The following is a 17754-nucleotide window of genomic DNA, read 5'->3' on the forward strand; positions in this document are numbered from 1 at the left end:
AGGCTGCCGTGGCCTCTCATCGGATTGGACCAGGAGTCTCGTGATTTCAAACACACGTGGAAAATATTTGGTTCAGGAGGAGAAAGCGATTTTTTAAACAAATTATTCCTCTCATTTGAATTTAGTAAATTTGAGAACATGAATCTTTCACAAGACGTTTTTAACACTTGACGGACGTGAAACTGGAAGAACACAAATATCTCAGGATGAGAAAGAGGAGCCAGAAAACTGAGTGTGGAAGACAAACTCCAGAAAACATCTACATCCAATTTTCTGGACATTCTCTGGAGTTTACGTCTGTAAATCAAAGCATTGGAAAAATGAAACAGACACATTTCTTGATATTTATCAGCACCTCGTTTATTTATTGTCGCTCTTCACACGAGCCGTGTTTTCACTCCTCACACATCGTCTGTAAAAAAAACTAACGTGCTACTGATTAACCCCACGATCTAAATTCAGCTATTATCTGCGTCCTGATATTTGTAAAATGCAATTCAGTGATTTCCTGTGCAGCTGCTGTGACCACAAGTTATAAAAACTACATCCGTCCCCAACATTCATCCTCCTCCAACAACCTGGAATAAGCAGAAAAGTAAAAGATGCTTTCTGTCAGTGGCCCCGGCTGCTTTGAAGCTCGCAAAAGGCTTTAAAAGAATAAATAGAAATCATTGTTGGAGAGAAGCTCGGAGACACCAAACTCCCCGAATCCTCCCGATGAAGCCAGTTCATGTAGTTTAACACTGATTGGAGCAGTGCGTGTAAACACAGTGTAAAAAAAACAACGAGTGTGTCCTTGTTGTTAGCAGGGAGGAAGGACGCGCCTCTTGCGGATACAGTCCCAGATCCAGCTGGGTGTGACTCTCTGGGCCGGGCTGTCCTCCTCGGGCTCGGCCATGGTGTGTGTGGCGGAGCCGGAGTCGAAGTCCTCCACCACGTCCCCGTCGTACGCCACGAAGTACCGCCGCAGCTTGTGGAAGTCCTGCACGGAGACGGGCAGGAAGAGCTTCACGCCGCTGAAGATGTCCAGCAGCGTCTGGAGGGAAGAGACAGAGCGGTCACGAGAAGAAACAGACTCCAGGTGAATCGTCTCTAAACGAGTGTGAGCGGAGAGTTTGTGCTTTATTTCATCTTTACCTTTGTGTCAGGTTCTTGAACGATGTGGAACTTTGTGGGCAACAACATTTTAAATATCATATCGGCTGAAAGATACTTAAAGAAACTATTGTAGGTATTTCGTAAGGTGTTATTATCAAAGGAAATGTAATTGAGATTTTATATTTTACAGAATAATATTTAAAATAACTAAATAATAAAACACAAACAAGTATTTTTAGATTTCGTGGAATAAAGTCATGAGAATGTTTTTAGTTTGATTCCATGTGTCGTTCTCCAGAAGGAACATCGGAGGAATCAATGAGGAATGTGGAGCATCGTGTTAATACTTTAATAAAGATCTTACAAATAATGTAATATTCAATCTTTTGTCTCCTCAGCTTCACATTATCATAAATATCAGGACTTTAAAAAGCTTGTGTAAGAACCTGAGTCTTTTCAGAAGGAACAGTAGAAAGAGAAAGATTAAAGGGACATTTATCAGATTAAAAAAAATACTCAGCTTGTGTTGTGACTGAACTAAACTTAAAGGATTGTAAATATTTTGGGATTTATCTTGATATGAATGTATGAACTTGTTATCAACATTAAACACTGTTGTGTGGAAGTTTTCTCACCTCTAATAAAATGTCTCTGTTGCATAATGTTAGTCTTTTGTGACCAACTTTAAATATGTTTACTTTTTTCCCACTGAAAAGTTTCAGTTAAGATTCAATCAAACTACTAAAGTGATAATTATTGTCATGTAGATTTGCTGTCACATCACTCCGGCCTGGTCCCAGTGAACCCAGTGAACCCAGTCCCACTCACCTTGTCGTTCCTCGGCTGCAGCAGCTGAGACGTGCTCTTGGTTTTGCTTTGTCCGTTGCTGTGGACGTCCTCCGTCTTCTTCACCTGAGGAGAGACACCAGCTCAGTTCATCACGGTACAGAGAGACGGTGATATTTGAGTTCCCCTCCGTCATGTGACCGTCTGTAGTGTCTGTAGTGTCTGTACTGTACCTTCTTGGCAGCAGGGGCCTCTGGGGGGGGGCTGCGGGGCTCAGATTTCACTGCCTTCAGTTTGGGGGTCGTGCTGGTGCCTGAACAGAGAGAACGTTCCAGATTAATGAGATAAAGTGAAACCACAGAACATTGAAGAGTCTGACATCAGAGATATGAATGTGAAAAGTTATTTAAGATGTCGTTATCAAACCCTAATGAGAAGAAATGTATATGAGGCTTTGTTTTTCACAATTTAAACACAAACTTTATTGTAACTATAAATTAATAAAAAACAAATGTTAAGAACATGAATTAATGAACTTTTAAATGTACATTCTTATGTTTTCATAGTGGAACAGACACATCAGGTGATTTTTATCCTCTGTATCCATCCCAGTCTTTGACAGTGTGAAGTTAAGAGGCCTCGTCCCTCTTCATTTATAGTCTATGATTTAAATATAATAAAAACGTGTCTCAGGGTTGTGGTCCTCTCTGTGGCTGTGTGTACTCACTGGGCCTCTTGGGAGCAGGAGCAGCACGAGGAGCACGAGGAGCAGGCGGAGGAGCTTTGCCTCCGCGGGACGAGGGCGACGGGGAGCTCCCCCCACTGTCTCCTCCTGACGAGCCCTTGTCCTCGCTGGACGGCCCGGCCGTCACCTTGAAGTCACAGTTCTCCTTCGAGATGCGGAACAGCTCCTGAGCAGAGAGAGGAAACCACAACGTCAGCTTGGACCGAGAGACGAGAGGTTTCCTGCCTCCAGGAGATCCAGAGCTGGTGTTGGATTCAGATGATTTGGCGCAGACCGATATTTCAACTGGTTTGTACCCCCCCCCCCCCCCCCCCCCACACACACACATTTAATTCCCACTTAGCTCAGGTCGTCCCACCGAGGTATTAATTATTCACCGGCTGTACGTCACCTCTGCTTTCTCACATTCCCTCATATATTACAACAGGGAAGGAAAGTGAACTGCAACAAATCTCTGCATGTACACGTCAGGTTTCTTAGAATCAGATGAGCAACTGATTCTGGATCAGTTGTATTATGTCGTGTTTATTGAAACTCGATGGACGGATGGGACGTAATTCTGGAGCAGATTTGATTTAGTAGGGATTTGTTATTCCACATTCTTTGTGAAATAATGGAGTTCTTGTATCTATGAGCAGGTGAATTCTGCCATGGATCCAGATGCATCAAAACATGTAGATGCAATATAGTGATAAAGTGAGAAAGGCCCCATGAGTGCTCTTCTTCTAGTTTTACTGTTTGTTCTTTTGCAGGATTACACAAAAACTACTTCAGAGATTTCAACAAAACCTGGAAGGAACATGTGCCGAGAAGAAACTCAGTCGATTCTGGAGAGGATCTGAATAAGGTAATTTTTTCTTTGAAATTGTGAGATGGGGAATTTCTTAACATTTCTCTTTGAAGGGATCTGAGATATTGAGAGAACTGATGTGTGAAATTTGTTAAAGATCTAATTAGAAATCCAGATGTGGCCGATTTAAACAAATAGAGCTTCAATCCTGTAACTACAATCATTGTGTAGCAGCGATCACGTGGATTCAGGAGGTTTTTATTCAGAATTTAAATGTTGGGCCTCAGCTGAGGAATGTGAGCCGCTGTAGTTTGTGATGTCATCTCATTAAAACTAAATAATTATGCAATCATTTTCTACAAGTCACGTCCTTGAGCGTAGTTTGTACCTGATCGCAAAAAAGGACTAAAGAGTCAAAGTTAAATTTCCTCCACATTTCTAAGAGTATAAACTTGACACACGCTCCTCCTGCACTCCGGGGGAAACGATGCATTATTAACACACACCTCACACCGGCGTGTAAACTTTTCCTCAAAATAGCGATAACCTACTTTGAGCTGGTGCAGGTTGGTGGCGGTCTTCCAGTCCTTGTCATCGCGGACGCGCGTCATGCGGGGGAAGCGGATGGAGATGCCGTCAGCCGTGTGCATTTCAGATTTGGAGAACTCGGCGCCTGTGATCTCCCAGACGGGCGCTCGCTGCGGGAGGTGGGAGAAACACAGAGGAGGAGGGAAATGTACGACTTTACATTACATGAACAAAAAACTATAAATGATCACTTCTGTTTAAACAGAGAAGAGGTTGTGTGGACTGGTTGTTAAATAAAAGACGTTTGTGGATTTGTAATTTCAAAGGGAAAGTGTTTCCCGTAAACTCGCCGCCCTGCAGCTCATTATCTTAACACGTCTGAGGGTAATTTACACGTAGACTTTCCTGCAGGAGACATATGCAGGAGGTGCTTTTAACTGATCACTTCATTCTAAGAGGTCCTCAGTTCACAGATATACAACCGGGCTGCGAATGTGCTGAACAGTCAAATCTCACCTGAGGATCGCGGATAATGAAATCGGGATAATAGTTCTTGATGACTTTTATCCAGCCTGGGATTTTGCTCGGCTCCTGCACACACACACAAACACACACACACACAGAGATTAATTTTGTATTTTATTACACCAGCTCAGTGTGCAGGCGGGCCTCTGAGTGGATCCTCTCTGACCTTGCTGATTTTGATCATGTCCAGCTCCTTCTGGAGCCGGGCCAGCATGGCGTCATCGTAGCCTCCGGAGCACTTGGTGACTGTGCACCATTTCTTGGAGTCGGGGTCGTAACAGCCCATCAGGAAACTGGACATGATGCCCCCTGGTGGTGGGCAGAAGAACACACCGGGTATTAGGGGGGCAGGGGGGGAGAGCTGCCTGTGGGAGTCAACTCACTGTGATGTCACCCACTGGTTTGTGAGCTGCTGTTTTGACACTTATAGTTTTAAGAGGACTGGAAATTAGAGATTGAGACAATTAAAAAACACGTTTAATGAAGTTATAAATCAAGTGAGAAGAAGATTCATTTTCTCAAAGACTTCTGAAGAAACTGATTTTTTAAAACCAGTGGAATCTGCTGGTGTTTTGAGATGATACAGATTTCGGCTTCACTTTCCAGAACCGGAGCCTGAGTCTCATTTTTAAACCGTCTCAATAAGTCTGTGGTAAACATCAGGATATTATCGTGGTTTCTGGTCCTTCATGTTTGAGCATGTGTATCCCCTGTGTCCTTATTATTAATCAATATCTTCACCAACCATCATAAATCCATTATTGTCAGTGCTTCTCTTTGTGACACCTGCCTTGTGTGATGTCACTTAACCTCGTCTGCTCAGATCCATCAGATCCGTGTCCTCCCTGTGGTTTCCTTTTGTTCTGCTCCGTGTTGGGACGTGTGATCTCATCTGATTGTTTTTCCGCTTCATTAGATTTCTCTCCACGCTTCACGAGCTCTTTGTTAACACGTGAACCTTGTGTTGTTGCATTTGTTTTGCTTCTATTGTGTTGTTTGTTCATTACACAGCCTCCTCATGGGCTCCAAGATCCTGTCTGGCAACTGATCTTTATACTTATATGGTTTTTAATGTATCTGTCTTTGTTTGTGAGCAGGATAGAACCAAACTAATAATCTGTTTCCCAGGAAAGAGGTAAATAAACGGGCAAATCCAGGAATTACTTCTCTCTCTCTCCTTAGTGGTGAGGTAGAGCGTTGGCCTGGGCAGTGGTTTGTGCTCATACCTTTCTAGTTGTTATTGTCACCATCACCATCCTTTCCAAAGTCGTACTAATCTTCTACAGAAAAAAGTTTGAGCAGCCAAACTCACAGATTTAGGAGTTTGAAGTCTTGACACGATGTTTGATAATCACCACGTTTCAACTTATTTAACGCTTCACTCATTTAATCTGTCTTTGCTGGAAGTTGACCACAGTTTGCAAAGTGGTCCCCTGCTCATTAAAACAAATGATCATTATTAAAAATGATCAGTTATGAGCTAATGTGGGTGGAGCCGGGGTCACGCTCCCCTGAGCACGAGGTGTGTGTGTGTGTGTGGGGGGGGGGAAGCACTCAACCTGTCAGGAGAGGTCATGAAATGTGTGGATGTTCTGTGGAGGACAGGTCGAGCTTTAACGCACCATTGGAGCCTTTTCCGTAGAAAGCCCCGAGCACCACCAGGTCGGCCGTGTCCGCCATCGCCCCTTCGTTCAGATAGTCCTTCTTCACCTTCAGCCAGTGACGCTTCCCCGGTTCATAGGAGCCCTGAGACACACGGGGACAGGGAACCTTCAGAGCCACTGTCTTCCAGCTACAGCTGTCATTAAACTTCACATTTAACTTTTCACTGACGCACTGTGTCAGAGCCCGAACCATTTATCACTGTAACTCATAAAATCATCTGTTATGAGCTTTTCACAGACAGAAAACTGACTTAACGAATAAACCTTTGAGAAAAATGTGCATCTATGGAAAGTTCTATATATCTGGTCTTATTTAAAATCACCTTACACCAATATTATATCATATTAGATATGTTGAATTAAAATTAAATAAGTGACTGACCTTTACGTCTTTGAGCACGAGGCCTTCCAGTCCCTCTCTGATCACACGGGTGATCATGTCGGCCAGATCTCCTGCTCTCTGTCACACACACAGACACACACACACAGACACACACACACACAGAGTTAGATGTTGTCGCTCCTGGGCTGAGTCACTGTTGATTCGTAGTTGAACTCACGGTGACGTGCTTCATCTCTGAGAACAGGATCCTGTTGGGAACTTCCTCCATGTTGTCGACGAGGAACTTCCTGCGTTCACGCAGAGGCCTGGAGGTCAGGAGGTCAGGAGGTCAGAGGACACGTGTTAGTGTCTAGTTGTTTCTCTATAGAAAGTCCCAGTCTTAGATAGTAGTGGAATGTGATGATGGGGTGAAAACACGTTACCTCTCCATGAGACTCACACCGTTGAAGTAGATGCAGTCGAAAACAAAGAGGCAAACTTTGGCATCTTGAAACGCAGCTTTCTGAAAAGGGAAAGAGGATTTGATGTGTGACCAGATTCATTCTGCTGGAAGAGACAGAGAACAAATTGGTTTGATGTTGTCACCTTGTGAACACCCAGGGTCCCAAAGGGCAGAGGTTTACTGGTGTTGGTGTCAATTAGGAGAACCTCAGCGTCCAGTATCATACTGTGGCCACCGGGGAACGCCAGAGGGATGTACTCTTTGAAGTGGGCCACCTGAAGCAGAGACAGAGACAGAGACAGAGAGAGAGAGAGAGAGAGAGAGAGAGAGAGAGAGAGAGAGAGAGAGAGAGAGAGAGAGAGAGAGAGAGAGAGAGAGAGAGAGAGAGAGAGACAGAGACAGAGAGAGAGAGACAGAGACAGAGACAGAGACAGAGACAGAGACAGGGACAGAGACAGAGACAGAGACAGAGAGAGAGACAGAGACAGGGACAGGGACAGGGACAGGGACAAAGACAGAGACAGAGACGGAGAGAGAGACAGGGACACGCTGGGATCAGGACCGAGGAGCAGCAGGACGCTTTTCAAACAGTTATTACACAAAGACTCAAACCTGGTTTCTAAAGGTTCCAACTTGTTTGATTTAAGACTATTTAAGATCATAATGAATGAAACATAAACCTGGTTCCAATATCGACACCATCATCTCAACTCCATCTAACACTGCAGACAACGAGTACACAAATCTACGCACTGATCCGACACAACATCTTTAAAGTAACACATTTTGTTTTCTCGCTCTTAAACAGCAGCTGCACTGGAGGGGGACCCCTGGTGGTGATTCCTGGTAATGCGGTGTTAGCCAGAGCTGGATTCAAATGAAACGGTGACTCGTTCCATTTGAAAGACTTTAGTTTCAAACTATTTCAAGTAAATAAACGTTGTGTATTCCTACATTTATTTATTTGAGTTCTATTTCGGTAATGGCTGTGAAACTAGATAATGAAATAAGATCTACTTTATTCATTCTATGTCTAATTTGTTTTTCTAAGAATCTAACCTGAGCCCTTAGTAGTAAGCAGCTTTTAAAATACAATATATACAAGTTATTTATTAAATGCACTGGTTTAGAATAAGTATTCTGTATTGCTGGATACGCAGTTAATCAGTATCAGGAGAAATGGAACCGGAACATCTTTAACTTTTATGTTTACATCCTTAAGTTGATGTATATGTTTATATATTTGTCTCATTATGCTCTAAACTCTAGCTGGTGTCTAGTGTGTATATCACTATTCCTTTGTTCTCATGTTCCTGGGATCTGCTTTACATTATAAATATCATATAAGCTTCTAGACGCCTTAATTTCCCTCTGGATCAATAAAGTATTTATCCACCTTCATTCTTCTCTGTGGTGGACGAGAACCAAACAGTTTAACAGTCGTCATTTATCAGAATAAAGCTCATTAGGGACACTTGGATTATTGCAATTAGATCCTATCCCCACCCCCACAAAGTGTTACCCTAACATTAACATAAAGTGTCTAATTACAGAGGCCGAGCTGTGCATACTGATGGGAGCACGAGCTGGGATGTCACACGTGTTCAGAGACCAGTAAGGTTCAAAGGACTGGAAAGTGGAGGATATTTTTATCAGAAAGCACGAGGAGCCGGTTTTCAAGTGTGTTCTTGTGTGTGTTTTTTTTGCCTGTTGCGTTATTAAGCGAAGTTTACTGCGGTTTCAAAGCTGCTGTGAGGTACCATGTGTATCGTGCTCAGCAGCAGCCTCTAGTGGTCAAAGCGGCTGATGAACGTGATGCAGATCCATTTAACCACACGTGTGAAAAGCGGTCGGCCTCACGCTGAGAGAGGAAAACACTGGAACATCACTGTGGGTAATGTGGGAATTTCACACCAGGATAATTCCTTTAAACTGCTTATCCTGCAGGGGGCGAACCTGAGGATGTTCCCTTCTGTCATGCATTCATATACCGTGTGTGTCTGTGTGTGTGAGGACTGACTTTGTGTGGCAGCACTGGTTTGAGGCTGCGGCTGAAGTAGCTGAAGACGTCTCCGTTCTTATGGACCTGCACACGTTCTCCATCGTACTTGATCTCGGAGAACATCCCGTTGGGACACTTCTTCATGGCGTACTCCACGGACTTACACGCCTCGGCCTGAAAACACAAACAGGACAAAATAATAAATCACAAATCTCTCAGCGGGCGAATAACTTCTTCATGGTTAATTCATTTTATTATTAATATTATATCCGGGGCCCCATGGGACACGTGGTAGAGAGAAAGGGAAGACACGATTCTGCAGTTTTAAAAATAATTGATTTGACCACGCAGGCAACTTCTCTGCATGTTCATCCGCTGCTTCAAATTATCACACTTCATTTTATGTCCTTCCTCGTCTTCACTCCAGTTCATGTTCCTCCGTCACTAATGTGTCCCCCGTTGAGGTAACATCTCATCTCCTGTGAACTGAAGTGAAGACCAGGAGGAAGTCTGCAGAGCTGCAACCCGGGGGGGGGGGGGAAGCCGGGAGCTGGACCGTGCTGCTCATTTGTAAACTAAAATGTGATGAAGCTGCGGCGAGCTTCAATTTGCTCTTACGCTGTGTAATTAAAAGTCGGCGGTGTAATGGGAATTTAATGGTGTGTGGGTTTTGAGGAAAACATTTTAGCATCGTGCTGAATTGATAGTTGCATTTGTAGAAGGGGCTTCAGAGGAGCTGTGGTCCCAGTGGTTATCTGTGAGGTCCAGACGCTGCTGGTTCTTTTTAAAGGACTCGATGACCTTCTGCACTCACTGGAAAACTTCTGTTTTATCTTTATCTTTATTTTCTCTCACACAAAAGTGTAAAAATCGAGTGCAAACTTATATTGCAGAAAATATCTTATTGTTAACCTCTCTCTCTCTCTCTCTCTCTCTCTCTCTCCCCCCCCCCCCCCCCCCTCCCCCCCCCCCCTCTCTCTCTCCCCCTCTTTTATAAATCCAAGATATCGAAGCAGCAGTTATTGTCTTTTATGGGAAATCTATTTCTAATTTACTCTCACCCACATTCAGAATCACGGCCTGAAGCAAAATGGACGATTATAGAGCCCAGACCCACGGCTGGATAATTGATGCACAACGATCTACCAATTAAATTAGGTCGTTCCTTGGAGGTCGCTTCATCTTCATCTGACTCACTTTATCTGGAAACATATTCTTCAGGTAATTCATGAGGTGAGGAAAGTCGGATGTTGTCACTATTAATTCTTAGTCACTACTATTCTTCAGATATGTAGAAGTAAAAGTCAGAGTAACGCGTTGTTCAATTATGTTCAATTTAAAAATGCTTTTCTGACTTTGTTAAACCAGTTTTGTCCGTGAATGTGAAATCTCAACCCTCAAATTTTGGAAAAGAGACTTTAATAAATTCCCTGTGGTTCTGTTCAGATCTGGTATCAACATCCATCCTGAGAGATCCTATCACAAGTGGACTGAACTAGTTTCATCTTTTCATAACTTAAAAATACTTTCTGATTGTGGCTCCACCATTTGTGATTGGATCTGACTTCTCTGTTCTATAAGGAAATAAACATGAAGGTGAATTGTCAAAACGCACAAAGACTTCTGTGAAGGATTAGGAAGAAGTGATGAAAACAAGACGTGTGAGTCTCTGCTCACCAGCATGGGCTGGACGGGGGTCATGAGAGAGGCCTCCACCGTGAGCAGCTTCCTGGGGCCCGAGCTGTTGGTGGCGTCCTGCGTGTTCCTCAACACCCGCTCTATCACATCGCCCAGGTTGCGTGAGGCCTTGAAGGCATCGTAAGCGTTTGGATCCACGGCGTCCAAGCTGCACGAGGGGGGGGGGGGGGGGGGGGAGGGGGGATGATGAAGGAGTTTAGAGGTTGGTATGAAAATCGAGTTTAGAGGTTGATGTCAAAGGACAGAGACACTTACACGTGTTTAGCTCCGGAGTTCATCTTCAAGTCGTGCTTGATAAGTCGAATGATGCATTTCAGGTCGTTGCTGGTGCATCTGAAAAACACAGAGAGGGAAGATGATCACTGAGGTGAAAACTGAGAGACGCTGGAGTGACGCAGTGTTTTTACAAAGCAGGAATCTAAACGTTCATGATATGAGGGGGTTAAAGCATTAATAGATAACTGGTGGATTTACATTAGGTTCATTACTGGCTCATAATATACAGAACCTGTTGTTCTTGACAGTCGGTGATGCTACAATTCATGTGTTCTCCTCATTATCTCAGAAATAACAATAATAAAACGCCTCTGTCGGTTTAAAGAAAGCAACATGAAATTTATGACAAGTAAACACTGTCATACTGTGGAGTCTGCTGCTGTGGAGGGTAGAGTGTCAAGCAAACAAACATAGTGTGTGTGTGTGTGTGTGTCTGTGTGTGTGTGTGTGAGACTTGCCAGAGGCAGACAATCTAAAAGAAGGAGAAATCAACAAATACTAACATTAAAAAACAGCGCGAGTGAAACAAGAGGAAACAAATAATTGGACCGTTTTCAAATAATGTGAAATTAAATCACTGAATCTGTTCCAGTGGTTTTTTCACACTGTGGTAAAATGATAAAATAAAGATTAAGCTTTAAATACACTCAGTTCATTAGGAAACAGCTCCTCTAACAAAGAAAAATACATATTATAATAACAGTCCTGGGATAAATGTTTCCCTATGTACATTACAATGATAGATTATATCTGAGCCGTATAAATAACTTGCATTTAATGACATGAACATGTTTTAAATGGCCGTGGCTCCTTTAAACCTGTAAGATCTCCTTAAACCTTCTGTTCCATCCAATGCTGTGTGTTGTCAGTCCTGTGTTCCTCTGTAATAACCTCCCTACTGACATCAGAGCTGTCTAACTTCAAATCTAAAATTCCTCTTTACACCTTATCTTTCAATTAGCATGTTTATTTTTGTGATCATCTCAGGTTGTGTTATCATTCTACCAGCAGCAGGTCCGTGTCTCGGTCTCAGTGCATCCAGCTGCACACGTTATAAACACGAGTCCACATTGTCCTGTCCACCAGATTATTGTAAAGTGAGTAACTCTGTTTGTTTACTCCCTCAAGCACACAAGCCTCCAGGCTGTGTGCCCCCCCCCACCACCACCTTACTCCTTCCTCTCTTCATCTTTCTTTCTCTCTCATGTTTTCTTCTCTCTCCTCATCCCGTTTTTATCTCTGCAGGTATTTCTGCCTTTGTAACAGTGGAGTCTGATTTCAAACCTCCAACCTTCTCCCATGTTCCTCCTCAACACGCCTTTCTATGATTATTATTAATAATAATAATTATTATTAACCCATTACTACGACTACTTTATACCTCTACATAAAATTCTCTAAAACTCTAAAGGGAAAAAGGTTCACTGAGTTTGAAGTAGAGTCATTTTCTCATGGACTTCACCCTCTGCTGGTCACTTGAGAGAATACAGGTTTCCGGCATCTACCTCCATCTTTCCACACGGCCTACGATCTCCACGCAGCCTGTGTTAGAGGGACTCGTTCCCTGAGCCTGGTTCTGTTCCAGGTTCCTTCCCAGAGCGCTCGCTCCTTGTGGGAACAGTTGGTTCTCTATGAATAATACAGTAAAGCGTATGGTGGAGATCTGCTCTATATGCAAAGTGCTGCTGCTGCTGTGATTTGGTGCTGTATAAATGAAATGGACTTGATTTGCTGCTTTTCGGCTGCATTAAATAAGAGTCATAAACTGTTCAACAGAGCAGGTCTGCCGTGCTTATTATTTTAATGGATCACCTTATCTGGGCTACTTTTACTACCCGGCCTAATTAATATGGAAATGATAAAGCGCTGTATTACTTTTTGGCAATCTCCTCCAGCTCGGTCTGCTGCTCGTCCTCCTTGGTCAGCTGGGCGAGGCGGGTCAGAGACGCGTCCACCTCCTGGAGGGTCAGCAGGCTCTTGGTGGACGGGGGAAATGATTTACTCTCGTCGAAGAACATCCTCACCGTCTCGGAGACGTCGCCCTGGAAGACAAATCACCAGCTGGGTTCAATAAGGGAAGTGTTTTTACGTTTGTCTCTCCAGCATCGTGACGGAGAAACAGACGATACTCAGCCGTATAGGAGAGTAACAGGGTCGGGGATAAGAGATTCAAAGTCATGGAACACGGACCTGCTCGAGGTCGCGCACCATGTCCTCCTGGTTGCTCCTGAATATGCGGGCAAAGAGCTTTACTATCTGCTTGTCATTCAGGTTGTAGACACTCTTTACGACGCCAGGCAGGAGCAGCTTCACCGTGAGGTAAAGGTCTCCATGGAACTTGTCTGGGGGGGGGGCAGAAAACAACATTTAAAAATCAATGTAGTGGCAGAATCCTGGCCTTGGATGTTTATCAGATGCCGTCTTGTTGCGTGAAGAACAGAAGAACAACAGCACGTACCTCCACATGAGCCCTTCTTGAGATACTTCTCGATGATCTGGGTCTTCACGTTGTAGCTGTTGTTTTCTGCCACCGTTGCACAAAGCTTACGGAACTCCCTGAAGAGGCAGTCCTTGTGCTGGGGGTCACAGAGCTGCGTGGACAGGGCGCTGCCTTGGCTGGCTGCGGGGGGGGAGGAGGACGATGGGCCCGGGCTGCCGGAGGGGCCGGCCTTAGTGGCTGAGTGAAGAGAAACAGTCGAGGTGATGACACAGATTCAACACAACACGTATTTTAACTGGACAACGGGAGAAAAGGTGATATTCTTCTGCGTTTAATCAGCTTATATGGTTATTTAGAGGAAGTTTCACAATCTATCACTTTAAACTTTTAACTATTTTGGATGTTCAGCCTCTGTTTTACCTTTTGGCTTCATGCAAACATTTATTCACATATCAAAGCTCAGATGACAAGAGGAACATCCTGTCCTGGTGGAGCCTCCCAGACACTTTACAAAGTGTTCTAATCCTTTTCAAACTTAAGGATGTTTTTTATTATTTATACGTTTTAATACTTTAATACCGGTGCCTCACATTGTTGCAGGAACTAAGTAATTAAGTAATAAATAGTGAAGACGTCCATCTCATTATTGCCAGAGTCCATTTGCTTCTCCCCCCCCCCCACGCTCAGAGACACACACTTGCAGGAATTAGGTGCAACTGGGTCAGGTTTGTCTCTGTGACTCACTGAGCTATTCGTCTTATCCTTCTACTTATTGTTGCTGTTTTTAGTTTATCACTTGAACCTTTTGCTGTGTTTTGTGTTGTGTGTCGAGCACCAGCCCCCCCGAGATGTCTTCAGTTCTCTCACTGTGTTTTTTGTTATTTATGTTTTTCTTTAGGCTGCCTTGCTGGTAAAAGAACTTTCTCTTGTTGCAAAAGAAAGAGCTGAAGCAAACTGATCTGCACCGACACACGTTTGCATTCTGGATTTCTCTATCTCCGATTCTCTGTGTTAATACTGAGCCCTGGACGTCCGGTCTTACCCGTGAAGCCTGAGAACTTGCGTGGAGCGTTGAGAGACGGGTCGGCAGGAGGAGCCATCAGCTTGGCAGCGGCATTCTGTTTGACTGGTGTCTTCTTCTTTGGGGTTGAATTGACTTTGGCCATCAGGTCTACAACACAAGACATTTGGCTTAAGAACAAATAAGAAACTATTTGACCTGAGAATCTGGATCTCACTGATTCTACACACAAATCTTAAAACAAGAACAAAGATCACTGAATGAGTTTAGGATGACAAATCAATTTATGCCTGAAGACACATACACATATGCACATATTTAAAACCCAACAAACCCCAATCAATACAGATTTTTTCAAGGGGCAGATATTAATATTGCGGATGTCATTTTACCTGAAACGTGTTTATTGATGATCTCCTTGTCCTCGTCCTGCAGCTCCTCCCAGCCGTCCAGATCCGTGATGTCCTCGATCTTCTTCGTGGTGGCTCTCGCCCTTTCCAGCTTCTCAAATATGCACTTGACGTGATACCACTCCTTCATCTCCCCCGCCGACTCGCTGAACGGGTTGGGCACCACCTTCCCTATGCGCACCACCTCCTTCGGGATTTTGTCCTTGCATTTCTTACAACCCGCTGTGCCACGTTTGGCGTATTCCACGATGAACCTCTGTTCCGCCATGTCCGGCTCGTTGGAGCAACACCGACGCTGGGAAAGCCGCGGGAAGTTGTTGTGGAGGAGGTTGTTTTTATGAGACGCCGATGAAAAACTACAGATTCCCTTGGACAAATGAAACACATATACAGGTGGGGGGTGATGTGTGAAGCGTGAAGAGCCGGGAGAGGATCTGCACACTTTGAAGAGTGTCTGACGTCTGACGAGTGAGTGAAGACTTGGTAGACCGGCACAGAAAGGCTTGGGAGCGAATGAGATGAGACGTCGCTGCATTCAGATTAAACGATGGGAAAATTATAACCTGAAGAAAAGCAAAGGGACATGAGGGTTAAAGAGATATACATTATCATCGTAACATATTAAAAACACAGCTTGTACATGTACACGCTGCCCTAACTGACTCAACTTCTCCTTGTGTGTGTTACAAGAACTAATTTTAATTCTAAACTAAACAGAGCTCCAGTTTAAAAGCAGCAACATTTCCTAGAATCACACATATGAAAAGGACCAGAGCTTGATAACGGATCCATGATTGAGTTACTGATTTCTATTCTTCACTTATCTTTAGGCCAATAAATTTATCAGATTGTTTTCTCATACTTGTGTTATCAACCTAAATGTCAGAAATGTACAAGCAACATTTTTCACTCAACATATTAGAAATGCAACTATCGACAAATCTAAAATAACATATTTTGCTTTGAATTAATTTCAACCATGTCTTTTTTATAGATCATAATTTTCACATCGCTTCAATCTCCTTTATTTGCATTATTTTTTCATGTAAAGCACAACAAGCAGGTCTTACAACATAAAGACGCTAACATATAAGATTTCCAATATTGGTTAAAGCTTTTGTATTAAAGGATAAGGAACCACCAAGCTATGTCTGACTCTGATCATAATCTAAACATTGCTTTCACCCTTTATTGACGATTTTATCATTCTTTGTTATTTAGTATGTTCTGTTTTTAAGCGTGTGCTGCTCAGTTTTGATCGAACTCTCCAGGGACAACACATTGTACTGCATGTTACGCTATGAGAAGATCAATGTATATAAAGTGTTATTATTACTGTTATACGAACTCCTTATAACTCTCTTAACTGTGTATTATTCATCCTATCTGTGCAACACAATACACATTTATCATTGTTTTTACACTGTATATATATTAGTTGTTATTCCATTCATATTTTTCTATATTTCATATGTCCTTACACTTGGCATGTCACTTGTGAGTACTTACTGATCCATATTTTAAATTATTGCTGTTGTAATATTGCAAATATCCATTGTGGGACTAATGAAGGATTTGTTTATTTAATATTATCTTATAAACAATTAAGATTAGTCCTATAATTACACATGGTAAAAACCTGTGTTTAAAATACACATCCCTGTGTGTTGTATTACAGTTGAATACAGCAGAGGAGACTGTGGAATGATTGTCTACTCACAAATTTAACAATAATTCATACAAATACCATGTACATTTAGCAATATAAGTACACATACTCCAAACTACACGTTCCCTTACAACTGTGCTAACACAGGTTGTGGGAACCAAAGTGTGCACGTGTCCATTCAACACTTAAACAGCCAATTCGTGGTTAAAGTGAATTAAAGTTTAAATAAATTGTCTGTGTGTTTGACGTTGGATCGTTTACATGAGACAGTTCGAGTTTAAACAGCAACAACGCGAGATACGTGGAAGTTTGCTGCTCTGCTAGCTAGCTAGCTTTAGCCACACTGGCCCCTGCTGCCCTGACACAATGCTAACGCAGCTAGCTAACAGACCGATCGTTGAATATTAGCTTCGTCTTTAACGTGTCGCTGATTTCTCTGCGCAGAGATTTACCTCCTGGGTCTTGAAGAAGTTTAGAAACGCGGTTTAAACGTGTCGCTGCTTCTCCATTGTTGTTAGACAACAAATCAGGCGCGTCAAGACCATGTGATGACGTGTTTCAGGGAACAACGCGTTTCCGGCCATACCCTTCAAAATAAAACAAATGCTCACAATACCTCAGCATAAATATTAATAAACAATATTAAAAGTGTTATTGTAATTGTAATTAACTTTCCAGCTCGTATATCATAATTTACTTATATTCCCAAATTTTTTAAAGCATATTAGGAGCTTTTATGGCTTCCAAAAGGGCCATTTGTGCTTTATTTTGAAAGATAAATGTCATGTTTCCGCTAGATCTCTGGTCAGCTTGACGCAGCTACACACTGAATCCACAGCATGGGCGGAACCAACGAGCATCGATCTTTAAACATGAAGCAGGATGTTTCTACCGCCACCTGCTGGACCGGAGCACTCCACCTGCACATAGCGAACCAACTAGCTTATAATTAACTCAAAGGCTTAGTGTGTAGGATTTAGTGACATCTAGTGGTGAAGTGGCATGATGCAGGTGAATGACCCTCAGATTGTTTTATTTTCATCTTAAGTGAATGTAAAGCACCTTGAGCTGCATTTATTGTATGAAAGGTGCTATATTAATAAAGTTAGTATTTATTTTCAGGTACATTGACTCATACCTTTCCTCTATAAATGCACATGTTTACAGTTATTTATATTATTGTAGCCTGTATAAGCTTTTAAGTCTGAGTATATACGTTTATTTTTATTATTATTATTATTATTAGTAGTAGTAGTAGTAGTAGTAGTAGTTGTAGTAGTAGTAGTAGTAGTAGTAGCAGTAGTAGAAGTATTAGTG

At 42.8% G+C, this 17754-nt stretch overlaps 2 protein-coding genes across 3 annotated transcripts in view; one reads left to right on the plus strand and one right to left on the minus strand.

Moving 5' to 3' along the window:
• The window catches only part of rad51d (RAD51 paralog D), a 15761-nt gene extending 14155 nt beyond the window's left edge, over positions 1–1606 (plus strand). The window contains exon 11 of one of the 2 annotated variants that reach the window (XM_053441484.1): positions 807–1606. The gene's annotated coding sequence lies outside the window, so the exon portion shown is untranslated. The remainder of the gene's footprint in view (positions 1–806) is intronic. The other variant, XM_053441485.1, reaches the window with a different exon arrangement.
• Positions 341–17009, minus strand: lig3 (ligase III, DNA, ATP-dependent). The gene is made up of 21 exons (XM_053441486.1): positions 16890–17009; positions 14751–15331; positions 14380–14508; positions 13356–13574; positions 13088–13239; positions 12773–12939; positions 10877–10954; positions 10601–10769; positions 8942–9097; positions 7065–7196; positions 6902–6981; positions 6697–6784; positions 6519–6596; positions 6095–6218; positions 4639–4781; positions 4464–4538; positions 3971–4117; positions 2648–2795; positions 2118–2197; positions 1927–2010; positions 341–1036 (listed from the first exon to the last, which is right to left on the minus strand). Exons 2-21 carry the CDS (start codon positions 15301–15303, stop codon positions 803–805), a joined length of 3036 nt encoding a protein of 1011 aa, XP_053297461.1. The 5' UTR covers positions 15304–15331; positions 16890–17009; the 3' UTR covers positions 341–802.
• Positions 17010–17754: the final 745 nt, after the last annotated feature.

This window comes from Pleuronectes platessa, chromosome 15 (genome assembly GCF_947347685.1).
Source record: "Pleuronectes platessa chromosome 15, fPlePla1.1, whole genome shotgun sequence".
Classification (NCBI taxonomy): Eukaryota; Metazoa; Chordata; class Actinopteri; order Pleuronectiformes; family Pleuronectidae; genus Pleuronectes; species Pleuronectes platessa.

Excerpts from the sequence above, each read along its gene's own strand:
- lig3 (XM_053441486.1), bottom strand. The coding sequence starts at position 15,303 with ATGCAGCGACGTCTCATCTCATTCGCTCCCAAGCCTTTCTGTGCCGGT. Across the intron at positions 7,197-8,941 it reads AACCAGTGCTGCCACACAAA|GTGGCCCACTTCAAAGAGTA; the intron begins GTCAGTCCTCAC and ends TCTCTGCTTCAG. Across the intron at positions 6,219-6,518 it reads TCGTGCTCAAAGACGTAAAG|GGCTCCTATGAACCGGGGAA; the intron begins GTCAGTCACTTA and ends CGTGTGTCTCAG.